The 26,675-nt window shown below is 39.7% G+C and overlaps 1 protein-coding gene across 4 annotated transcripts in view; it reads left to right on the top strand.

Annotated features, from left to right (window-relative positions):
• RAI14 (retinoic acid induced 14) overlaps positions 1-26,675 on the top strand; it is an 86,256-nt gene that overhangs the window by 43,263 nt on the left and 16,318 nt on the right. For all 4 annotated transcript variants that reach the window (XM_054185485.1, XM_054185484.1, XM_054185483.1 and 1 more), the window contains exons 3-5: positions 8,041-8,171; positions 24,120-24,208; positions 25,965-26,029. In XM_054185485.1, the coding sequence (XP_054041460.1) occupies positions 8,041-8,171; positions 24,120-24,208; positions 25,965-26,029 (285 nt within the window). The remainder of the gene's footprint in view (positions 1-8,040; positions 8,172-24,119; positions 24,209-25,964; positions 26,030-26,675) is intronic.

Below are 26,675 nucleotides of genomic sequence, written 5' to 3'. Positions count from 1 at the left end.
TGCACCATGGGCAGACTTCAAAAGGTACAGGAAGTATTTAGAGCCACAGCAATTGAAAGGGGCCTCAGATGCAGTGGCTTCTGTCACCTGCTGAGCTCTGAATGTCCTGGGAGCTGCTGCCACAGACTTCGGTGAGCTGTTGCTGGTAAATTCAACGAGATCCCACCCCTCTGCGAGGGAGATTTCTACTGCCACCACACAAGTTTGCTACTGGCAAATTCAGTCTTTAAATTGGGGATGAAGGGCAGGGAAAGGTGTAGGCTACTTACCCGTGTATCACTGACTCCTGGGTTATAAAGCTTTCAGATAAGCTATTCTTCTGATAAAAGCCATTGTCTGTTGTTTTAATTTTGAGGGATGTTTTGTCTAGTGAATGCTTTCCCTACAATGGGATTGTTCTTGTTTTTAAGACTCTCTTGGGAAGTCCAGCACATACGGACTTTTGTGGATGACCTTGTCAAGCGGTGGTGTTCAGTGTCTTTGCCATGCGATTGTTTGTGACGCCAGTCTTTAAGTATTCCTTTCCTTTTCAGACAGTGAGTTGCTGAGTTTGAAATTATCAGGAATTTCAATTTGCCTCTCAGCTTCCCTGCAGTTCTGATTTCAGTGGAGATAACATAACTCTGTCTCCAGTAGGTTTGCAACAATGCAAGGTCACTTAAATCATCTCCTGTAGGCTGCATGCCAAAGATAAAGAAACAAAGTTGTTGTCCAGCTAATGTTTGCTCAGGTCCTTCCACATGGAAAACACTGAGTACGAGTGCTAAGTAGAACTATCACCTCTTGTTGTATGTTATTTCTTGCATGACATTTACTGATAATCTCAAAGGCAACTGAGATTTAATATCCTGATGTGGTCATGATGAAAAAAGAATGGATACCTCTAAAAAATATTTTTTAATTCTTAAGCTTGTCTTCTAGAAAGGAGGATGTTTACTTTGTGACAGGGAAAACAATGTGTAAAATAGATAGCACAAGCTTTAGCTATAAAAAATAGGCTTTGATATGAAGGTTTCTCTTTGGACTCAAAACAATCTGTCAACTTGTTGGCATGCTGTGTGTGATCCCAATGATGAAGGATTTTTACTGGATAGTTTCAGCCCCAAGAGTATGGTAACTACTTTGTTACCATAGAATTATCTCTACGTTTGCCGAGGAAATAACCTGTGCATAGAGGAAGCTTAGAGGAGACACATGGTCTACAATTGTCGGTACAATTACTGTCAGCAACTGCTGCTGAAGTGTGTGTCTGTGGCTGATGGAGATGCAGTTTTGAGAGTTCAGCCTGTCATGATGGTGATTGTTGAAGGTGGTGTGAGCACTCTGCATTTGACTTGAGTATCGTGCCCTTTTTAATCACTACTCATAAACTGATGGTGCAAACCAAGTCAATCAGTTCTCTTCTGCCCTCTGCCTTACTTCGTTAACCTTGACCAGACAGTGCCCTGTGCAGGAATGGCTTTCCATTACAAACTTGGCTAGCTCTTTCCTGCCAGATTTTTTCCCAGGTTCCTAAATGTTTAAATATGGAAAAGACTAAACTGTCACCAGAGGGATGCTGGTAACAGCAGCACCAGACTGAGGCCATACAGCACAATTTTCTATCTGAAAAATGAAAATTAAGACTAAAGTGCATGCTTGAGAGGTATGTTAAATTACAGTCAGAAACTTCAACCCAGCTCTGCTAAGCCACCTGATGTTTGGATTTTGTCTTACCATCCTTTCGTCTGTCACTGTATTTGTGTTTTTTTGCTTCAGCATGGCAGGTTATAGTTGCAGTTAGGGTTTATTATGGATGATGGATTATCTCAACCCCTGCATAATTATACTACTATTAATAGGAAGAGATTGACTGACTTAGGCATGACTGAAGATTTCTTTTTTTATCCAAAAACTTGCACTTCTTGAGTTTAGATCAGTTTTACATTCTGTCTTCATACGTAATGCCCATTATCGCTACCTAAACTGAACAGTATACATATGTTTAAAAAAAACCCACAAAAACAAACCCAAACTAAATCAACCCTCCCTCCCACCAAAAAAAAAAAAATCACCCCAAGCCTGAAGTAGTACTGAGTGGAGTACTGATTCTGTTATATAAAGCTGAAATGTGTGTTTCATCAGCTGAGTTTTGCATGTGTTTACAAACCATTGTTATTGCAGAATGTTAGTTGTTTGAAGGAAGGCTGTTGATAACTGCTTGGCATGTGGCCTACAGAAGGGGGATGTGGAGATAAAGAAACTCCACATGTGTAGTCTTTTCTAGGATGAGATTCTTCCAAATTCATGACACGTGTGTGTTTACCTTTACACTGAGCTGCTCAGGTTTTCTTATTTGCCTGCTACATGCATAGCACCATGTGTCATGCTGTACTACTCATTTGGCTAACTTGCATATTTGCAACACTCTTAATACAAACAAGGACAAACCCCAAAATCCTTAGCTTTGTGGCTGATGAAAAGTACCTGCTTAGCTGCTCGAATCTGATATTTTTGTTGCTCTGGTGCTATACTAAAGAGATTTTCCTGAATACCCTGCTGCTACTCTGTTAACCTTCAGTTTGGTGTGTCCTACATGAGTTTGCTCAGAATGATGTACACCTAGGCATCTCTGACATAAGAGGAAACATTCATTTATGCTACCTGAAAGAGTGGTAGTAACAGGACTGAAACTTCCCAAGGGTTCTTTGGTGGATGGTGCTGTGCTACTTGGATGAAATGTGAAAGTTGAGTCAGTGGGTATAGATATAAGCAAGAGGTGAGTGCTGAGGAACCTTGTGATAGACAGGGCAGGATGTGGCACTCGGGCATCTGAAGAAGGGGCCTTATGGAAATGTTTGGGCTGTCTGGATAAATGGAACGGGACGGTTTGTGGGGTTGTGGTGGAGGAAGATTGATACAGCGTGTTTATGAAGTTAAGGTCTCCAGTTATGCTGGCCACCTCAGTCCTTCCAGTACTCCTCGCAGAAGAAAGCCTCCCTCCCTCATGTGCATGATTTCTAGGAGAAACAAAAGCTGGTGCTGCGTGATAAATGGTACTTCAAGGTGGCTTTTACACAAAACAATATTAAGCATAGTTGGCAGTACCCTTGTTTTGCATCATCCCAGCAGAAGTTAACCTCCCAAGTCTTTACTGGATACTTGGTAATAAGTGTGACTTTTGGGGTCAAAACCAGGCTAATATTACAAGATATTCAGAAATTGTATGTAGTGCAACAGTCACTGCCTCTGTTCAGAGATCTGTATTTTCCAGTCTGCTCTGCGCAGCGGTGGCTATGCAGTTTTTGGTTGGCACTGTGAAAGCCCTACTGGCTTAAATGCCTTCTACTTGTTTGCTAAGTTCCTGTGTACGGTGTCTTTCTGGGTCTCATATGTATACTCTTTCCTTCTAGATTTTTTTTTTCCCTGAAGAGGATTGATAGTAGGGCTACAATTCCCTATTGGAGTGGTTGTTTTTGAGAGTCCATTGCATGCCATTTATTTCATTAGCTTTACCTTTAACTTCTGAAATGCACTGTACAATGCTGAACACAGTGGGGAAGAAAGAAACGCTTCAATCCTATCAGGAATACTTGAGCAACAGTTGATGCCTGCATAGTTGTTTTTTTCTGTGTGGACAGATTTATTTTCAAAATGAAATTATGGATAAAATGAGGTCTGTAAATAGATTTATATAACTTGCATTATAGTTATATGTGTATAGTGTTGAGAGAGCTTGAACATAAAATTGACATTTCATCTACAATAATGACATGTTTATTGGTGCCCTAGAATGGAATCTTTATTGCTTTAATGAAAATATGCATAACTTTTATATGGGCAATACAGCGTGATGACTCTGAAACATCTTACGTAGAACACAGCTATTTTAGTTTATAAATGAGCATAACTGCTGCACAGTGATAAAGGGAAACTGTGTGTATCCTTTTTTTTTTCCATGAGCAAAACAAAATTGCTGGTACAGTAGTGTTAAAGATGTTATAGCATCAGTAAGGAAATCTGAACACATGCAATTGGAAGAACTAATGTAAGTGGATTAGGTTTGTGGCAGTCTCTAAAATTATTCATTCCTTTCACAACTCTGAGTCACAGTGCTTAGAAAAAGAGATGCTAATTAGATACAGAACTGAAAACAGGGGTCTAAAATGACTACCAAATACAGATCTTCCTATCCTAGCCTTTCGTCTCTACCACTTTCCTCTAAGCAGGAAAAAGAATTGCCAGCTTTGCGTGAAAAATAAGGAAATGTACTCTGATAGCGTTTCCTTGACACTGAGATGGATCTGATAGAACTGAGTGTTTTCAGGGTCCATGTGAGAGACTGCATTACTTAACGGTTTGTCCAAGTTCAGTTCTGTTTAGCTCTAAAATGGAAGGGAATCTGTTTGGTTGTAATTAAGTAGGATGGAATTTTTGAACTAGGCATCATTAAATCTTTCTTTAATTGTTTTTAGTATGTGTGTGGGTTTTTTTGTTACCAAAAAGGTACGGTTGAAAACTGCAGTAATGGTGAATTAAAGTCTCTTTTCTTGTAAGAGACTAATACCATAAATCATAAAATGTTTTACTGTTAGCATAAACATAGCATCATTCTGCAACATCAGAATTACTTTCACAACACTCCTGGCTTCCCCATTAATATCTATATATCTCCTCCATGCAGCTTTCACACTAAATAAATACTAAGGGGTAATATGGGACCCAGCTGTGTTTGTCTCAGGTCTGGGATGTTAATGGTAGTGTTATTATAGACAGGGATATAGTTATCACAGCAGCTTCTCAAATGGCAAATTGACTATCTCAGTTCTTCTTAAATTTAGGGGTTGGCATTAGTGTGCTTGCTTGCTTATAGCAGAATACTAGATATTGGATTATGTGACAATAAGTTTTCAATTTAATAGCTGAATACTGAAGGAATATTCATGAAACCACTTCTTGAAGATGCGGCCATTTTTGTACTAAAAGCTGAATGGTCTTCTGAAAGCTGTTCTGCCAAAGATTTTCAGCAGGCCTTAATCTTAACATTTTCCTGTAGCTTATTCTGTTTCATGTTTCAGAAGTAAACTGGTTATTTCAGGTAATGAAAAAATCTTAAATTAAGTGTTGTATTTCTTTTCCAAAGTGCAGGTTAGTATTGGGTTAGACGTGTGTGTGTAGATTACCTTGTTACCTGCTATCTCCTCCTTTCTTTTCCAAGATTTTGGGGGGGTGGGGGTAAGGGGAGGGGAGGAAGAGGAAGAAAAAAGTGCAATAGTTAAGTGCTACCAATGCTTTAGGGTCATCTTGGTGATGTGTGGGTAACGGTGATTCATTGGATATCCTAAATTTAAATATAGAATCATAGAATGATAGAATGGTTCAGGTTGAAAGGGACCTTAAAGATCATCTAGTTCTAACCCCCCTGCCCTGGGCAGGGACACCTCTCACCAGACCAGGCTGCTCAAAGCCCCATCCAGCCTGGCCTTGAACACCTCCAGGAATTGGGCATCCACAGCTTCCCTGGGCAACCTGTTCCAGTGCCTCACCACCCTCAGGGTAAAGAATTTCTTCCTAATACCTAATATAAATCTCCCCTTCTTCAGTTTAAAACCGTTACCCCTTGTCCTATTGCTACACTCCCTGATAAAGAGTCCCTCACCATCTTTTCTGTAGGCCCCCTGTTTAGGTACTGGAAGGGGCTCTAGGGTCTCCCCTGCAGCATTCTCTTCTCCAGGCTGAACAACCCCAACAGTCTCAGCCTGTCCTCAGAGAGAGAGGGGTTCCGGCCCTCTGATCATCCTCGTGGCCCTCCTCTGGAGCTGTTCCAACAGCTCCATGTCCTTTTTGTGCTGACGACTCCAGAGCTGGATGCAGTACCCCAGGTGGGGTCTCACCAGAGCGGAGCAGAGGCGCAGAATCACCTCCCTTGCCCTGCTGGCCACGCTTCTTTTGATGCAGCCCAGGATGTGATTGGCTTTCTGGGCTGTGAGTGCACGTTGCCAGCTCATGTTGAGCTTCTTGTCCACCAACACCCCCAAGTCCTTCTCCTCAGGGCTGCTCTCAGTCCATTCTCCATACAGCCTGTATTTGTGCCTGGGATTGCCATGACCCAGGTGCAGGACCTTTCACCTTGGCCTAGTTGAACTTCATGAGGTTCACACAGGCCCACCTCTCAAGCTTATATGACTGAATTATAAAATTATAACTTATTTAAATGACTGAATAATAAAAAACAGGCCAAACTCCAGAACAAAAGGCATAATATGCTGTCAAACAAACAGTGTTAGCTCTGAAGGATTTTTTTTTCAAGTAAGATGTATTTTTTTAAACATCTGCTTTTAATAATAGGCTCTCTTTAAAGCTTGAAATTCCCCAAATGAAGACTATGCAACGAGTTTCATTTTAGGTGGAGCCTGCTGCTTGGCTCGCCACACATTGTCTTGGAGTCTAAATACTGCTGGGGGAAACAATTTTTTTTTGCTGATGTAATTAATGCTCTAGAATCTACAGAGGTTTACTCCAGTGCTATAAGAATAAAGAATATAAACCTGCATGATACGCATTTATCCACCAGTCACACCACTGCTGTAACAGTCAGCAGTTGGTCTTTGTCTTCTGCATGCCACTTCCTTTGGCAGAGCTCCCTTTCACACTCTTGGTTCCAAGTGGTGTTCTTTCAGCTCCTATCCGCTCTCCTGCTCAGACTGCACTCTCTGTAATGTTTTGGTCTTTTTTATTATTTGGTTTGTAAATAACTAGTAACCTGGAACACTTTCCTCCTGTTCTGGTTTTCAAGGTGTGCACAGCCTGTGGAGTTAGTTCATACCAGTGTGCACCTCATACACTTTTCCTCACAATTTGTGACAGATAAACATCAAATTTTTTGTTCAGCTAGGGACAAAAAAGTCTGTGTTCAAGCATCAGGACAAAGTGTTTTACTTTGTAAGATAAAGAACTTTACAAAGAGTATTTCTCAAGGAGTGTATTAATATGAATTTAATCATTGTGGAAGTTGTGTAGAAATTGAGTGCTAATTAATAGAGTAGTCATGCTGGAGATGAGATGACTGATGTCAAAGAGAAAGCCATAGTCTGTTGAAGATAATTCTCCTGAGTGTAGTGGGGTGCTAACACTAATCTCAGTGCAGCTTTCCACTGCACCAGATTGCTCCTTCTGAAGACTGAGCCCTGTTGTTAGTCCAGACTAGAAGGCATGGATGCAATTTCTCCTTTTCCAGAGCTTGTTTTGTGGTGATCACAAGGAATACAGAAGGTTAACTGTCCTCTGTTTTCTTAATGTCTTGCTAGATCCAGCTTGGAGGTCTGGTAGAGGAAATAGTCCATGTCCTGAGACATGGACTCAGGGTGGGTGAGTGGGAGGGGGTGAAGGAATCATCACATTGGGAAATAGTGTTCTTTCACTGATTCCGCTGATGAGAAGGAGGAGAAAGACTTAGTGGGTAAAGTTTGGAAAGATTAAATGTAGAGCGATCGTCTTTTCTTTCAGCAGTACTAGGGGTGTGTGTCTGTCTGAATGGTTGATGTGCTTGTTTTAAAGACAAATGTGGGAGGTCAGTAAAACTAGTTACAGTCTGCAAAGGTCAATATCTTAACCTGTTACACTCTACAAAGTGTGATCTGGGAAAAGCCTTGAATATGGAAAGTTTTGGCTGGCCTGTGTTGTTAGGGTGGGGTGTGAATCAGCTGGGGCACCTCATTGCTTATCCACATGATATATGTGATGAAGGTCCCATGGGGCCAGTGCAGCTTCAGAATAGAAACCAGCACTAGACAAATGAAGGAGATTTTTAAAAAATACAGTAAGAACAAAAGGGCTTTTTCCTGCATTACTCTTCTACAGAGTTTCCATGTTAGAGGTCATCTCTAGATTGAACCGTTGAGTCCTTGGGAGCCTGTGCTATACAGCTTTTATGCAGCTTTCTCTGGGTTGGGCTTTTGTTTCATCTTTCAATGGTGATAAATGTATGCAGGATCGTTCAGGAAAGCCTGGACACAGTACTGTTACTAATAATGTTTCTCCTTTCTTTTTCTTTTACTCCAGACCAATGAGTGGAATAAGAACGATGATCGACTGCTGCAGGCGGTGGAGAATGGCGATCCTGAGAAAGTGGCTTCATTGCTGGGTAAAAAAGGAGCCAGTGCCACCAAGCAAGATAGTGAGGGCAAAACTGCGTAAGTCCAACTTACACTTGTGATTTAAGCACAAGGGGGGAAAGAAACAGCCTTGGATGTGTACACCATTTACAGGAATTAGGAACCAGAGACCATCCTGACAATGTTTTCTTTTTCATCTGAAGCATGATACATTCTGGAAAGCTCCTTCCTGGTAGTCTGTGTCTGTAATTCTATGTTTAAAAATCCATTCCAGAATCAGAAACCGATTGAGATAACCTGATGCTGTACTGCTGGGTAGATTGAGGCCATTTTAGGACAGTGTATTTTGGGACTTGGGAATTTCACGACACACTGCAGATTGCAGAGTCCAAAAGGCATTAATCTTTGGGGCTATTTTTTCTCCATGGACATTACTTTAATGACATAGAAATGAAGATAAATTTTTCATTCTAATGGGTTAGTTTGAACTATGGTGATTGGGTTTTAAAATCTTGCAGATGCTAATGGTTCTTGCAACTGTTCCTTGTTTTGATTGAAGTTTGGCAATGAAAGTTTTTTCTCTTGCAGTCTCAATATATTTTATATATAGCTCTTTCTTCTTCTGTTCTTCCTCTTGTTCTCCTGTGAACATTCTGAATTGTGAAAGATAAAAGATTCCAGTAAGAAAATTACAGCCAAGAGATGGCTATCCTTAAACCTTGGTTTTTGGGGCCCAGGAAGATGATTAAATGGATAAATGAGAAATAGGCATCCTGTGACAGAACCAAAGCCTTCATAAAATTCTGGATAGATGGCGAGAAAGGATAACAGTTTCTAGTCTTGGGAGACTCAGCACCAGGCAGTTTATACAAAATAAGTTCTAATGAATTACCTCTGGGGTACATTTACTGAGTCACGCTCTGCTTCTTAGAATCATGGAATCGTTAAGGTTGGAAGAGACCTTTGAGATCATCAAGTCCAACCGTTAATGTAACACTGCCAAGTCCACCACTAAACCATGGCCCTAAGACCATGCTTGGTCTGTTTCAGTTTCCTGCATCTGCTCTATTTCTACTCTGCATCTGACAAAACTGAGTAATGGCCGTGATTCATAATGACCTGCAACATCTTACTGCAGAAGTCCAAGTCCTCCAATTACTTCAAGTGGGCTTTCTCCACACTTTAATATATTTTTAATTTTAACAAGTTGCATGTGTATGTTTTTCTTTTGGGTATAATCAGAGAATGGCTTCTGTTGAATCTTCTGAATTACAGCTATGTCTAGCATCTCATGTTTTTACATTCAATGTAACTTCAGAGCTAGATTCTTAAGCTGCACTGTATCCAATGTAACATCTATTTGGAAGATTTCATATATAATTTGATACTATGAATTTTTGTAGGGAAGCAACCAAAACTGAAGTTATCAATGAGTACACGTAAGCCACTTAACTCTAAGAAATAGGATTGTTGTAACTGTAGGGATCTCATGCAATGATTCTCAGCTTTACAGGGACACACTACAAAATTCCCCTTTTTTCCTCTTTATTTGCAACTACAAAGAAGTTGATGACAATATATTTATAGTAGTGATGCAGTTACTAATAATACAGATACAACTACTTCTTTTAATTGCTTGGAACAAATGTAAATTAATACTATGAAGAACTCTGGCTTTGTTTGTTCTGTATACTCATTTAATTTTCATTTACTTTTTTAGTTATTTCTGTGTAGGGGTTTAAAAGAAAGCTTCAGAGAGAACAAAGAAAAAATATTATTGCTGTGATACAGAAGTACAGCGTGTCAGCTCTCATTCTGTTCCCAGTGCATTGGGAAACTTAGCAGACCTACTCAGGTTATTTCTTTCTCAGTTTTGAAAGATAGAGACTGACAGGGGTAGAAACAATGACACTGATCTGGAGAGACGTAGCTACCAGAGTATCGTGACCCAGAAATGTTGCCCAGTATGGCTTATTAGTAATGGGCAGTGGTTTGATTGCATTTTTCCCTCTTCAGAGTCTTTTTTTAGTGTGTGCAAAATGAAGTACAGCCATCATTTCTGTGTAGGTAGGCTTGTTTCTCCTATGTTTGCAGTGTGATGCCAAGGCTTCATTCCTGCACGGTGACTCTGGGTACCTCATGTAGCTGTTTTGCACTATCTCAGAAGCTCTGCTTAGAGGCATAGACGCTGCTGCAGCCCAGCACTGAGGTCTGTTAGTGTCCTGCAGGAGCATGGTATCAGTTTGTCCGCTACCTCATCTGTAACATGGGAGACTCTCATGCTGGGGAAAGTGCAATGTGGAGAGGTCTTTTAGGGACAACTGACCACCATTGTGCTCAGATTTTACTGGTTCCATTTTAGAAGGTGGTCTGCAGTGTCATGTGGGAAGGGAGCTCTTTGGATGAGTGGCCTATTGGTTCCTGTAAGTATATATTGATGCATTTGTTTACATAATTAGGCTGAAGGTGACTAACCAGAAGAACATAATGGATTTGATTATATAACAACGTGCATAATGTGATTAAAGACTTTGGAATGTGCTTGAAAGCAAAAAAGGAGAAACAATTACGTGTTGCAGTACAGGTTTGCTAGGTCTCTTCCTCTAAGGTGTTTCTCTAATGTTTTTTTAAGATCTTTTCTTTTTCATTTTTTTGTTATATAACCCTGTAAACAAAATTCTCGATACTGCCCGCATCTTTATTTGAAATGTAGTAATATAGTACATTATTTTAAACAGAAGGTTGAGAGTCTCTTTAATTTGTCATACTTAAAGCGGTATTCTAAGTTTCTTGTTTATAATCAAGTGGCTTCTTAATATAAAGTGTTTGACCTGAGAGGAACAGAGACTACAACCCTAGATTTTCTGTATTTGTTCTGTTGAGTACTGTATGCATCGTGCCACTGAGTCCTACTATGATGTGCTCCAGCTCTGGCTCAGTTGTGGACATAACCACCTAAATTTCACCTGTTTTCTTTTGCTTCTGTCCTATAAGTCCTTTTATTTGTGGCTTGCCTACATGTAATAGAATAGAGACGCTTAAATTAACCAGTAGATTTCTTAGAGGTAGTGTTCACAGATTTTCATCAGGAGATTTAATTCTCCAGCAATACCTCTTAAAAAAAGTATTAAAAAAAAAATCTCATCAGAGTAATGAAATGAGTTTTTTAAGACTTGCCTCACTTTCCACACCACCACCCTGCCTCTGACTCAGTCCTTTCTAAAAACAATAAATCAATTTTAAGGCCATGGAGCAAATCCACCTTTGGCATAAGTTGACACAACCCCATTGTTGCTCCCACTTACACAGCACAGACTATTGCCAAGCACCCTTGTAATAGAACCTATCTAGAAATCTGACTCTGCCATTGTAGTCTTATTCTGCCAGATAGGCTTTTTCTGTCCAGCTTCCTTAAACAACAAAACAGTGCTTTCCAGTTTGGAATTTGATCATTTAAATCCCACTTAAACTAACAAAAAAGGGTTTTCAAAGAGAGCCTTTTCAGGAGGGGATAGGATTCATTCATGTACGGCACTTTCCACAAGAGCAGGCACTTTCCACAAGAGCAAGCGTTCAAATGGGCTGTTATTTAAAGAAGCTGCTGCTGTTACTGAAGGGGAGTGCGGGGAGGAGGGAGAATTTTGGAAAGGATTCACAATGTATAAATGGCAGCACTTCCTTGTCCTAAAGTTATTTTGTCTGTGTGCCAGTCCATCATTGCCATGTTTGCATGTTTCTGCAAGGTACTGAGCTAGAATTCAATGCTCATAGCTATTAAATGAAACAATAGGTCTCTGTAAATTTTTTTTAACTGCAATTGAATCAGCTGTTGTTTAATAAAATGAGTCTGACAATGGTACAAAAAAGCTTTAGAAACCTCCACAAATGCACTCTTAAAGGACTTTTTCACAGAACTATTGTCAATAGCAGTTAGTAGAAATTATATATTTTCATTTGAACCAGAATGATCGTGCCTTGGAGGCTGAACCAAAAATAAATTTTGGAGCATATTCCAATGCCAAATCCTTTGTATTTATCATGTACATAGTATTCATTTTTCTTTTCTTTCTTTTGGATCTCAATTGTATAAGGAGGTGGGGTGAGTGGCATGAAGGACATCACTGTTCCAAAAGTAAATCATGTTTTAATTACCTTTGAGAGACAGTCTTTTCTTGTGCGTAATAATATTTCTCTTAATGGAAGCTATTGGAAGAATACAGACTTACTATAGTGATTATACTGTTCTAGTTGAGAAAGAAAACCATACAAAATGGTTTAGACAGCTGATCTTCATAATCGAAGAGGCAGGTGAGCTCAGTGCCTATGAAATAGAAGAGGAATTGTATTATCCTCCTTTTTTTGATTAGAAATTGCTATAAATCATCTAGGAGACCTTTGAAATTCAGGCAGTCTCTACATTATTTTCATATGCATGTGTTGGGGTCCTCAGTCTACCACCATGATCTAAAAGAAGTTTCTTTAGTATGGACTCTGTCATCTCTTAAAATTGCCTGAACGCTTAGGTAGGAAAGCACACAGCATACTGTCCTTTGAAAAGTGTACCAGGGTAGGAGCTGCAAGAAATGTCTAGTGCCTGAGGATTGTCACCTCTCCAGGAATGGAGTTCATTGTGTTCCACTGACCTGATATGATACCTGACAGAAAATATTTTTTAATTTATTTTTCTCATTATATTTATATTTCTTTTATTTATTTAATTTATGGTGGTCCAGATGGTCACAATAATGTCTAGGTTTCAGAGCATGGATGAAACAAGGAAGACCACAGTGATCTCCACCTGTGTTTTATCTGTAGCCAACAGATGGCTGAAATCTGGTTCTTATTCCAAAATTTCTTGTAAAGTTTATTTCCATGGGAGATTTGGGTGTCAAAGCTTTTGTCTCTCCAAAACCTCCCTGAAGTTCTTTTCAGGTTCATATCCTGATTGTTCGTTTTCATTTCCCCCTCTCCCTGCAGCATTGTAATGGATATAATTCAATTAAGATGTTGATACTAAGTTTCCTGAAAAATTGCTTTCTACTTTAGACTAACACTTAGAAATGTTAGTGAAACATCTGGGCGTAGTTGGGTGAAGCTATCCTCTGCCAGGATACTAAATTGGGCTAATTAACTTTCTATTATGTTCAGTATGAGCCAATTGTTAATGTATAGTGAGAGGAAATGCTCTTATCTCTATAACAGAGGAACAATACTTTGATTTTATAATTTGGCAATACATGAAAAAATCCACATTTCATACCAACATTACTCTATTGACAATCATGCAGGCTTTTAAATGAGATCCATGGAGTGGAGTTCATGTTAGTGGTTTGTTCCTGGCTCTTGAGTGAAAATGTGTAGACCATTTTTGATGGTTTTGAATATATGACTGCTCAGTTAGACTTGGAGATGTCATAATCCAATTTTTATTTCTTAGCTATACTTTTGACAGGACTTGAAATCAACAGCATTCAGGTTCTATCGTATGCATTTTTGAAGCAGTTCTTAATAAGACATCTTATTATTTTTATACCTTCATATTATTTACAAAAAAAGTGAAGAGGCCATCTTCTGAAGAAACAGAAATTTATGCTTTTTAGTTTAATTTCAATTACTAAGATCCTAAACTTAATTTCTAAAAAACTGAAACTTTGTACTTTCTCTCTTTAGTGATTTTCTATATTGTAAAACAAATTCTACTTATTTAAAGAACATACTGCCTACTTCATATAAAGTTCTTTGAACATTGGGAAACATTCAATGGGTTTTGCATCGTACATGCACAGGACTTCCTGCACGTGATAGCTAGAGTTCAAAGGAGAAACAATCTATCTGTAATTTATTTTAGGAGCCAGCTCGCATCTTCTGTTTTATACTTGTTTTTTTCACACAGGCTGATAGGATGGCTATTCTTAATGAACTATTGTATTTCATTATCTATTAGTAGGGCTATCTTCTCAGAAGAAAGCAAGTCATCTCAGAAGGGCCCCTGTACATGTGTTCGGATAGCCTGCGAGCAGCCCATTCCACTCCTGCTCACGGGTAGGATTGGCCAAACCTGTAATGCAGCATCAGGCAGCTGCTGGAATTCACTGTAAAGCAGCTCCATTTGCAGAGTTGTCAGATACCCAGATTTTACCAGACCTGGCCGGGTTTCAAGAAGTTTGTCAGTTGCTTGGATCAGAGCATAGCCTAGATGGTTGGAAGTTTTTTGTATGCTTGGCTTGAAGCAGCTGCAGCTTGGCTCACATGGAGGCAGAGACTAGTACCCCACTTCCATGTGAGGAACGCTGTTGCTGCTCCCTGCACTCATCTCATCTGAGCTGGCAAGGGAGGACAAGGGAAGCGTGCCTCTCATGGGTCGGACCAGAAGCAGGCTCTCTAAGGTTGGAGGGAACAGGGCTTAGGCAGCAGTTGTTTTTCAGATTTATATCTACATAATGGGATGCAGTTTTACATGTTTTTCAAAGACTTACGCAACCAAATGAGCTGTATGTGTAGATTTTAATGACACCAACTGGCTGCTACTGGCTTAAAAACGTACTCTAATCTAGGAAGGGAAAGGAAACAGACAGCCAAAACAGAGCAATGTGCAAATGTTGGATTTATTTCATTTTTTTTAGCTTCACAATGAGGTCTCAGGTAATAGACTATGCTGGTGAGTGGTTATTTAATGGGCTCATGTATCACTCCACATTTTCTGCTACCTGCTTTACAGGAGAGTTCTGTGTTAGGAAATACTAACTGGAAAATGCAGGAAAGCTCTGTGTTGCCTTTTCCTGCAAGTGTCTATGTTCCAGTCCCTGTTCCTCTTCAGAAATGTGGAATCTTAAAAGCTTCAGTGGTACAGTTACTCTGAAATGCAGAATAAAAATATATTGCCACAATCATTTGAAGAGTTTATAAAAACAAATGTTAAGAGGTCATCTTAACCAGTGGTTTCTGAAGAACATGTTACTTGTAGATTAATTACTATAAGTACATATTATTGCATTTGGTTTGTAATTCCCCTAAACAGTAAGAGAAGTTCACTTTATGCAGTTTAATAAAAAAAAATATTCAAACAGTTCTGTTGCTTCAAATATGAAAATGTGCGAAGCATTATAAATGCAAAAGACACAGAAACTTCAAACAGAGCACATAACCCTGAGCTATCCTTTGTCAATGTCCCTAAAGTCGCACAAGGATCTCCATGCTCTTTGGTTCTTCGAGCACTATATGCAGTTCTTAAGCCTTGCTGGATTTTCATGCAACAAAAATATTTTCTTTAGATTAACTTTTACTCACTTGTTCTCAGCCTTTCCAGCCTTTTTCCTGGCCTCTTGTTATGCTAACATGGTTTAGGATTTCCATGCTCTAATTTCATGACTTTTCATATTCTAAGGTGGTTTATTAGCATCTGCTAGCCCATAGGCAGCAATACCAAGCGGGTTGTGTTGGAGGATGAAGGTTAAGGCATATGCTAGTCATTGCTCTTATTGTTGGTCTTAATTTTAACTTTGAAATCTATTCTGGCCTTGCAAGAAAGTGCAGCGCATGGCTAGCTGGTTTTACCTAGCTGAGGGAGGAAGTAACTTTGATCTGGACACATCCGTGGCATCCTCAGGGATTTTACCCTATGCTAAAAAGATGTTTTGCCAGAAGGCATGTATATTGAGAAGCTAACTGTGTGCCCCCTTGGGCTTTAGGTGTGGGATGTGTTTTTAAAGAACCAGTCAGAGGAAATCTTCCCCACTCCTCTGAACTTGGCTTTAGAGGCACAGACAACACTACTGTTATTTCTAGGCTCTTTAAGCTTTATGAAACTGCATTGTTTCTTCTACTTTGTCCATTTTCCTACCCTACAACACCAAAAATAAAAGTTGTATTTCAAAACTTCAGACTTTCTGTCAACACCTAGGAGTGCCCTGAAGCTCGCCCTTGGCAGAATCTGTGTTGCAATTTGCTGATGTTAGTTATTGAGGGACTTTAAAAGTGGACACTCTGCAGGAAACTTCATATGATAAATCTAAATTATGAGCACTTATGTTTACAATTAATGGTACATGAAGAAAAGTCTATATGTTTCAGACTTGAAGTAGGAGTTTGTGGTAATGTGGTAACAGAGTTTGCCAAAGAAAACTGTATGAAAATGGGACTGCTGGAACACAACCTGAGAATAAAAAATATAAAGCTTCTGGGGATCCCAGAAATCTCTCTGAAGAGCAGCTGGGTGGAAATTTTTGCTGAGTTTGAAGGCTAAAATCAGGAGTCTGTAGCTTGCCAGCTCCTGTGTTGCATGATGCAATTGCTTCTTTCCTATTAAGAAAACAGCCGTTCAGCAGACTTGCCTTTTATTAATGCCCTGTACCTTGAGGTGTGTATGATTGAAACAAGACTTTTTATGCTATGAGGCAAAACTGGAAACTTTATATGAAAACTGCATTGGTGGGGTTTTTTGTTTTGGTTTTTTTTTTGAAAGCTGTTCCAGCATATATTCTAATGCAAAAGTTAGATGGAGGGTTTTTGCCAGAGAGTTTTGTGTGTACTGGGGGAGGGCAGAGGCCATCTTATATTTAAACAGGAGATAGGAGAATACAGGCTATGTGCATTGCTTCAGTTTGCAGTGGCTGGTATTAAGCGGGAGAGAGGGGAAAAATCCCCTACGGCTCCTAGTAAATCCATACCTTTCTATGTCAACTTCTTGAAATCTTAACCTGCCTCCACTCCAGAAGGTGTTGGTAGCAACTCATTGATTGACTGTCTTAAAACTCAGAATACTTAATTTTCTCAGTGTGATGCCAACTCTGGCTTGAAAACAAAATGTATTTGCTGTAACTTTTTCTTAAGATGACTTTTCTACTCTTGTGGCTGCATGCAGAATGATGACATGGACTGCCAGCATTTAATGAAAGGTCGTATTTGTTACATTTACTCTTAGGAGGAGATGAAGTGAGTGCAGTGCGAAGCTATGGGGTTTATTTGCTTTAAAAAAAAATAATAAAAACCATAAAGAACTAGTAAGTATTGATAGTGGTACCTGTAAATGTCTGACTTTCCTTTAAGGCAGTCTGATTTGCCAAACCTGCTTATGGTTCCTCCATAATTGGATGGCTGTTCCTAAGACATATGTATTCTCAAATGAGTGACTATCTCTTGATAATGCAGTCAGGGAAAGATAAGATTCTGTTTCTTTCAAGGGGAAACACTCATGGCTTAATCTTAGTTTTAGGTTTAAGGTGAAATTCTATGTCCTGTTCCTTCCTTTTGCACTGAGAGGGTGCATGCGTCTGTGGCTCTGTGATGAAACTGTGGAAGGCAGCTTTAGTTTTCAACTGGTTTTATTCCCTGTACCTTCCTACTTGTGCTGATGCAAGGAAGAAGCAGAACTGGGCAGGTGTTCCTCACAGAAGCATAATTCTTGCTGGAATAAACAGTTACTACTTTGCTGAAAGCCCTGTCTGGCTTGGCAGAGGAAAGCAGAAAACACCTCCAATTTCAGGACCATTCTGGGACTTTCCCAATCTTTAAATCTGAAGGTGGTAATTTTTCTATTAATTCAATTCAGGACGTGTCAAAAACTTGTTCTGTTTAATAGGCTTACTTTCATCATTGTTTTTATGCTGATAAAATCTCAGACCATTCGCAGAAAATTAAGCTGTTTTCTTCTCTGATTACTGGTCATCTTGCTACATGTGAAAGGAGACCACACTGGACTTCCTCCTGAGTGAAGGCAGGCACTTCCTTCATGCACAAAATATGCTGTGCTAGTGGTACTCACAGCCCTTTCTCCTCCAGGTCAGGTCTCGGGCACTCTAGCACTTCGGCTACTCAGCCTTTGGTGGAAAACAATCAAAAGCCAGATATCATCTAATATATTTATTTTTGCTGTTACTGAAGTGCGAATTGAGGCTTTGAGGGATAATAGACACTGTAAGCTAGGTGCACCTCTAAAACATGTAAAAAGCTCAAGTCAGTGCAGAAAATCAGTCAGTGGGTTTCTTTCTGAGATAGTTGAAGAATTGCTTGCCTGTCTGATCTGGTAGCAGCAAAGCTTAAATATCTTCCATTTCTGTTTTTTTGGTGGTTTTGTGTTTTTTGTTTTTTTGTTTTTTTTTTTTTTAGTCAGCATTACAAAGACTCCAAGCAGCTCCATATCTTTATTTTATCAATCTTGTTTGTTTGTGTGAAGATATTGGTCGGTCGGGAAACTATAAATCATCAAACTGTTGGCAGACAAGTCAGACTTTTAAAAAGTTAACAAAGAGTTGATGTACATTAGAAAATGAAGAAGAATGATCTGCCTTAGGGAGGGATGTTTTTACTCAAAATAAACCTTGACAATGAGTGTATGTGAGTTCATAGTGTATTCAAACATTTTTGCACTTAAAATATTTTCAGAGCACTCAGATGAAAATGGCAGAGAACAATAGTATTATACGCTTGCATAGAAGTTTGACTTTATTCCATGTTTGTCATAATAGAAAACAGCAAATACAATATCCACTTAGCCTCCATAATTCAACCATGTTCTTTATTTGCTTTGGATTTTGGTAAGTAAGGTGTCAGACTACTTTCAGGCCTTGGAGAAAATCTGTGTTGCACAGAATGCTAATTCTGACCCCTCAAAAAACTCTGGATTGTGACCTTGCCAAACAGAGATGAAGCCCCTGATTGGGTGTAATTTTTCTGCTTTTTTTCTTCTGTATTTCTTTTCACAAATGAAAATTTCCCAGTTAGAGGTTGCTATCTTAAGTTAAGACTTCATATTTTTTTTTATTTTATTTTATCATGTTCCACTCTACTTTTGTGACATTTTCCCTACATATGTGGACCACCCACTTGATTTAAGCCACCTGTCAAAATAACATTCAGTAAGAGGACTGTGCTTAGTTTTGCGGGATATAGCTGTACAAATGGTTAGGCAGAGAACCTGGATGTGGCATACCCATGTCTTATTGCTAGCACCATGATACCAAGCTCAATTTTTACAAGTCTAGCCTCTGAATGTGGATTAGTTCTGTTCTTCTACCTGTGGTGAAATGATTTGTAAAGAAGTGTTTTTATGTGAGCTAAGTAGTAAAAACTACAGCCCTTTTCTGATTGAGTTAGACTGTCTGGCATTTAAATAATTTCTGGAAAGACTGATTCTCAGCCTTTTAGAAAAGACCAGCTTTTTCTGAGTTCTTGTGCTCTGTCTGTCAGAGACTGATTGAAGAAGTCTCCATTCCCTTGCTTGCTTGGCTTTATAACCAAAACATGGAAAAGGTCCTTTGCCCTGAATAAGAGATGGGCTTGTTTATGACAGTTCTAAGTGCTTCACCAGTTTGCATCTCCTATTGGAAAGAAATCTGCTATTTAAAAATAGTTCAGGGGTGTCATGTACAGCTGTACACTCTGTTCAGTCAACAAGCATTCATAAAAAGCATCTTTCTATCAGTGCATTTGAAAATGTTATTTGAGTAACATTTCTAGACAGGAAATTCGAGGTCCTGACAGGATGTTGAGGTGGTAGTCTTGTAGCTGTTCTCCAGTTGACCCCGAATCTGATGAAATTTTGCTGTGTGCTTGCTCTTACTCTCAAGGCCTATTTACTCCAACAGGGCTTTGTGTTCCTCCTAAAGAACATCATTTTTTTACTTTCTCTTGTTAAGGATTGAGTAATTTATGAGACCTGTACGTTCCCAGCAGGAAAAAGATGTCAGCCAACCGTTACCAGCTGCTGCAGAGGTGGGTCTCAAATCACAGAATGGTAGTGGTTGGAAGGCACCTTCAGAGATCATCTAGTCCAATCCCCCTGCTAAAGCAGTGTCACCTAGAGCAGGTTGGACAGGAATGCATCCAGGCAGGTTTTGAGTATCTCCAGAGATGGGACTCTACCACCTCTCTGGCAGCCTGTTCCAGTGCTCTGCCACTCTCAAAGAAGTTTTTTCTCGAGTAGAGATGGAATTTCCTGTTTGTGTCTGTTGCCCCTTGTCCTGTTGCTGGGTACCACTGAAAAGAGTCTGGCCCCAGCCTCTTGACACCCACCCTTTAGATACTTAAGGCATTGATGAGATGCCCTCTCAGTCTTCTCTTCTCCAGGCTAAACAGACCCAGGTCCCCCAGCCTTTCCTTGTAAGAGAGGTGTTCCAGTCCCTTGATCATTTTTGTAGCCTTCTGCTGGACTCTCTCCCTTAGTTCCCTGTCTTTCTTGAACTGGGAATCCCAGAACTGGTCACAGTACTCCAGATGTGGCCTCACCAGGGCAGAGTAGAGGCGGAGGATGACCTCCCTCAACCTGCTGGCCATACTCTTTTTAATGCACCCCAGGAGACCATTGGCCTTATTGGCCACAAGAGCATGTTGCTGGCTCATGGTCAACATTCAACATGTTGTCCACTAGGACTCTCAGGTCCCTCTCTGTAGAGCTGCTTTCCATCAGGTCAACTCCTAACTTGTACTGGTACATGGGGTTATTCCTCCCCAGGTGCAGGACTCTAGACTTTTTCTTGTTGACCTTCATTAGATTCCACCCAACTCTCCAGCTTGTCCAGGTCTCCCTGTATGGTGGCACAGCCTTCTCATGTGTAAGCCACTCCTCCCAGTTTTGTATCATCAGCAAACTTGCTTCATTTCTGGATTCAGTGAGAAAACGACTTGGAAGTGTAGCTGCTCCTCTGCTGCACTGAAAGGTCTGGAGACAATAACAAAAGATGATCCCGCCCCTCAGGAAGAACAGAAATGTTTTACAGCAATAAAAGAAATCTATCTCAAATTAGTTCAGGCTGGGGTATCAAGGTGTGGCTCCAAGTGGTAGTAACAGGCTTATCTGTTGTAAAGGGAAAATTATGTATGTTGTAATGGGATTTTAGGCTGAATGAGAATCTGACCCTCAGTGTGCCCCTTGCTCCAAATCAAGCCTTACATGTTTGTTTTTGTTTGCCCAAGTCATTGCACAACCAGGAAGTGGGAGGAAAAGTTGTTTGCTTTCATATCAAGGGAAGTTTATTCGTGAAAAATGCAAGTAAATGCACCAATGTTTAAGGCTTCCAGATGGTGAGAACTCCAGTGTTTGGAAACCTGCAGCTTTTGTCTCAAATATTTTAGGAAAGTTTATGTAGCTTGTAAAGAATAATTCTTTACTGAAATGAATGTCTACAGTCCTGTTTGTTTCAAGAGCCTCCCTTGCTACACAGGAGCCCTCAATATCTACAACTTAAGTGTTTGGGGGGTTTGTTGTTTGGGTTGTTTTGTTTTTAAAAAAAAAAGGTTTGAAAAAAAAAAAAAAAGAAGCAGGGGCTGTTAACTTTAAAATCAGTTAGAATTACTCCACAAGGGGAAGGTTTTATGCAGCTCTCTGTAAATACTCTGACTTAAATAATAGTTTCATCCCAGCTGGACACATTCTCTTCTCTCTTGAGCAGAGCTAACTAGCAGCTAAGTAGCCATGTCTCCCATTCCCCTCCCAATTGCTTTTAGATTATTGAGAAAAAACATCTCAGTACAGGGTTATGTGAGAGATGGTAGCAGTACAAGGATCTAAGGAGGCAACACACAGCAAGCAATTGGGAGGGATCTGTAGCAGCCCATTGCTGTTTGGCCTAGGTCACTGTGTAAATGTGTAAGAGTTAAACTTTATCATCCTCTCTTTTCATGGGACTTTCCACGTAGCTTCTATATTTTTGCTCTCAGATCTTTACATCCTTCATGCATGTTCTTATAGCTTTCACACCACCTGTACTGCTTACAGATGATGTTTGTTTCATCCCATTAATTTGAGAGAAGCAATATTTTTAATCAGGCCTTTCTTACTTGAAAATAATTTTGGCTGCATGAAACAAAGCATCTGCGTCTGTGATGACTTGTTGAGAACTGCTGTGGGAATTGTTTGCGTTGGTGGGACTGATGTGTTCATAGGTGCGTTCATAGCCTGAAAGGGATTAAGTTTTTCTTCTCTTTTAGGTACTTTCTTTGCAGTCTGATTTTACCTAAATAAAACTTCTTTTGCACTTGCGTATTCATGTTGCATTTGGCACCATCCTCCGCAGTCTTTCTGTAAAACCTCAGTGTCCCAGATTTAGCCAAGTTATTATTATTCAGGTATTTATTATTCTTATGAATATTGTCAAATGTAAGTGAGCCAATTGCGTGCTTCACAACTTTCCTAATATTTAAGTGACTTAGATTGTGTTGTATGTCTACACAAATGTATCTGAATGTGGTTTGGTATTTGCTGGTATGTTCTGCTGTCTAAATTAGAGATGTTGGAATTTGTCAGACTCTTTTTGTGTCCCACCCCCAGCCATTTTCCCAGACCCTGAGAAACCTCTTCTTCTTTAGAAGAATGTTTACACAACTTTGTATTGGTCACCAAGTACGTGAAGTTTTGATTTTGAATGACTATAGAACAGGCAGTAGTAGTGCTTTTTATGCTCTTGGAAGTGTTAACTCTTCAGTTTGTTTATGGCCATAGTAAGCACCATGTGAGTGAGCACACAGGATACTTTTGTATTCGCAGAGAATGGTTCAAAGCTTTAAGTGCTGCCTGTCTGCCGTTTGCAATCGCAGCAGCCAGTGTGGAAGGACTCCTCACAGGAAGTGAGATAGTTGCTGTACTTGATAGAGGACTCTGTTCCACAAGCTCTTCTGTTTTGATTAATTCTCCACCCTTTGCCAGATCTTGTCTGTAGGTCTTTTTCTCTGCTGAGTTTTCAAGAAGGCTACAAAGAAGTCTAGGGCTCAGAGAAACGCAGTGTTGCGGTTCACATACTATGTGCCAGAAAGATCTGTTTCATTCCTGCCTGTTACTCCCAGTTTCCCTGGTTAGCAGGCTGAACTTTCAGTGTTAGTTTTAATGTTTAAAGGAAGCAGTTGTTCAAAATATAAACCCTTCAATACAGTAGTTGCTGTGGCTACATGATTTGTGACATTCCCTTTAGATTCCAGGAGAAAATCCCCTTAACACAGAGGTTCATGGTGTTAAAAATGAACGTCTCCTTTAAAAGATGTTAGAAAAAGTCCCAGGAATACAGGCTTTTTCAGATTAGGGCATGTTTGTAATTGGAAGTGTTTTGTCTTGATTGTTTTTTACGTTATTCCTACTGGTAAACAGCTCTGTGTACCAAGCTGACATTAGCAGGACCCACAGGGAAGCAGTGCCTGTACTGTGCCTGTATCTTGGGACTCACCGATGTTGGCACAATATGCATCAGGAGGATATAAACCTCTCTCTTTTCAGAAGCTTTTCCTTCATTTTTGCTTCCCAGCAAAATGAAGTCAGCAGCATGTGTATAGGACTGTTTCTGTGAATCTTGAGGTGCCAAGAATGTCAAACACGAACCTTCAGCTGTAAAAAGGCTTGAGTTCAGTAGAACTTCTTTGGTTTGTTCTGTAATTATAGCTTTGGTAATTGATGCTGTTAAGTGTGTCCTGCCATGGTGTGGTTGGTAACCTCTGCAATTTCCCACTGTTCAAACAAACAGCTGCTTGTGGTGAAAAGCAAAACCAAAAGTTGAAAAAAAATACATCTCTAGCATAGTCTCACAAATATCCAGTAGCTTTGATTTCTCCAGGTGATATTCAAAAACACTAAGGGATTTTTTTTTTCCCTCTGCGTGGAAGAAGGATGAGCTCTTGATTTAGTTTAGGAGCTGAATCACCTTTTAGAGGAACTAAATTTTGTCTTCTGAAAGGGAGAAATCAGGATTAGCTAGCATGACTAGAATAAAGTCAGTCATTGTGAATGTTTTCTTCATTAATTCCCCAAGCCCAGGCATTCTGTGGGGTTATATTAGATCACTAGGTATGTTAGTTTAGAAATTGGGTGGGACTAGATGCACATAAGGTGTATGGCATGGGTTAACGAGACAGCAGCCTGTGTAAAAGTATGACTACAAAAACTTTTTGATGTGCCTTCTCACTTTCAGAGCTGTTATCTTCTTGGGAGGCAGTGGAGGGATGCCAAAAGATCTAAGGACAGGGAGGGGAGAACTTGCCAGTACTTGGTTTGTGAATGAAAGAGAAAGGAGGTCTTAATAAAAGTGACATGTAAATGCTGTCTTCCAGTTTTCACCTGGCAGCCACGAAAGGGCATGCAGAGTGCCTCAGGATCATGGTGACACACGGTGCAGATGTGACAGCCCAAGATGGTGCAGGTATGCCTCTGTGAACCTATACATGTAGCATAATACACTCAACTTGCCTATATCGTCTTGATGTGCAGAGTGCAACTACAGATTGAACAATGATGCTTTTCCCCACACACCGCGTAGGAAAAGCAGTTGTAACGTTTGCTGGTTTAGGCATACTTGGTTTTCTGCACGTAGAATTCAGATTCTAAAGCCCTTAAAAGCTTTCATGCTAATACTATGAATTTTAGCATTTATAGTGGACTCCAGATGCAAAATAGTTGCTTAATTTTTATTTTTTAAAATTTTATTTATTTTTAAATTTAAAATATTTTCCCTCCCCCAACTCTTTTTGTTAACTTTGAGGCTTTTCATAGGTTAAATCAAGATCTTTGGTGTTGCTTTCATGTGTATCCAAGCTATTAACCCCATTAACTGTACAGGAGTTGCAGTAAGACATTTCCTCAGGATTATGACATAGTGAAAAGAGCTGATACAGGCCAAAACAGAGCTGAGAGCTATTAAGTATGCTGTTTCAACCCTCAAAAGTCCTATGCCTTAATTACAGCTCCACTGGAACGATGGCAGCTGAGTTTGAAACTGGCAAACTCTTGTTAATAGATTCCAGTTGATGTATCTGTGGAGTCTGTGCCCAGCATTTTCTGTGGCTAGCCGAGTCACCTGAATGAGCTGTCAGTGTTCTGCCTCTCTGGTAATGATCTGTAAATGTTGGGCTCACAGGTTCTGTTTTGGCCAGGGAATGCAGCCTGAGGGAATTTGTCATGCATGGAAATGATTTGCCTCTATAAGGAAGTGTCTGTGGTACTGGACGAAGCATTCAGATTATGCGTAATGATAAGAGAATATATGTACCTGATAGAGACTATTATTCAGAATTCATACTTCATTTTGCCTCAGGATTTATTAGATGTTTGGATAATAAGAGGTTGCCTGCTCTCATCAGAGAGTGTTGACTCAGTATTCATTAGGGAAAGCCTTGTCTGTAGTAGTCACATTATTTACAGTGAGATTCTGCTGTCACAAGTAGCTCTGTATTGAGTACTAAATCTTGGCTCTTCCTTTTCTTAGTTACATGGATAACTTATTCTTTTGCTGTCTTGGCCTCTTTAATTTTTCAGATGCTCTGTAAGATGAAACTAGAAGAGAGACTGCAGTCTTTCATCATAAATCTGTAGTCAGTAAATCACTGTATTGCATAGCTAAATATGAGCTCACAGATGCTAAATAAATTATCAGAAAAGGGGATCTATGGGATGCAAACGGAAGGAGGCCTGTGTTCCTGTGAGTGCACTCCATGGATAAGACAAGTTCATTGTAGTGGTACCTGGTGAATTTGGCTGGTTTTCCTCTCAGGGCAGGCTGCCTTTTTCATTGCCAAATGGAAGAAATCATGAAGGCTCTTGATAGACATCTCTCTGTGAGGGAGGCTGAGTAATATAGGAAAACTGTTTTTTAAGAAACAAAACCTAACTGTGCAATCTTAGACTTACTTCTGCCAAGATATAGTCTGACACAATGTTTGTGTTATTTCTCTGTATGAAGCTAGACATTAAGATTATTCTGTTACCTGCCTGAACAACAGTCTGTTGTAAATACATTCTGCTTGAAGTAGGTTTTTACTTTATTTTCTCTATCCTATCTTTTCATGTGTCATGATAGGAATAAGATGAATAATTCAGAACTTTGCCTTTGTCATGGAAGAGTTTATTGCTGTGCTTTGCCATGATTGCATACTCAATATGCTTTACCTTTATTCACTTAGGGCACAGCGCTTTACATCTTGCAGCCAAGAACAGTCACCCTGATTGCATTAAGAGGTTACTTCAGGTAAAGTAAAAATTAAATTAATTTTGATTTTTGAAGTTTTCCTTTTTTTCTGTAGATTGGTTTCACTAGATATGGATGCATCTCCTGCTAATAATCTGCATCACATTCCCATATTGTTTTTCTGTCTCCTTGCAATCTGGAGGTGCTCGAGTTTAAATACCTTTTAGGCACTGTGAATGGATGCTGGAAAACAATGTAGTATCTTCCCTGAGTGGTCCAAAAATACAATTTTCCATATTCCAGCAGGTTGCAGCTTCTGTCTAACTTCCTGTGTTTTGCCTGTGTCATTGGATGGCTTGGAAGTAGAGGGGTTAAGAGGTATAGGTGAAATGGATTTTTCACTTCTGGGGGGATTGTGATATTGTTCCACTGGAATGTTTTCTGTGTTTTGTTGACCATAGAAGTATCTGTGAAGTTTAAAGTCAAATGAGAAGAAACAATAGTAGTTTAGATGGTAAAATATGGAAATGCTCAAATCCTCAGTGAAATGAGGCATAGGACAGTGAGGGGTTAGAAAGGGAGTGGAAAGAATGGGGAAAGAAAATAAGAAAAACAGAAGTGAAGATGAAAAAATGTTTCTTGTGTTGTTGAGGCTGAAGATGTTGATTAGTAAGCAAGAAAAGACATTGTCCTTCTCGGCTCAGTT

This window comes from Rissa tridactyla, chromosome Z (assembly GCF_028500815.1).
Source record: "Rissa tridactyla isolate bRisTri1 chromosome Z, bRisTri1.patW.cur.20221130, whole genome shotgun sequence".
Taxonomy (NCBI): Eukaryota; Metazoa; Chordata; class Aves; order Charadriiformes; family Laridae; genus Rissa; species Rissa tridactyla.
This window is presented reverse-complemented; position numbering and strand designations above follow the sequence as displayed.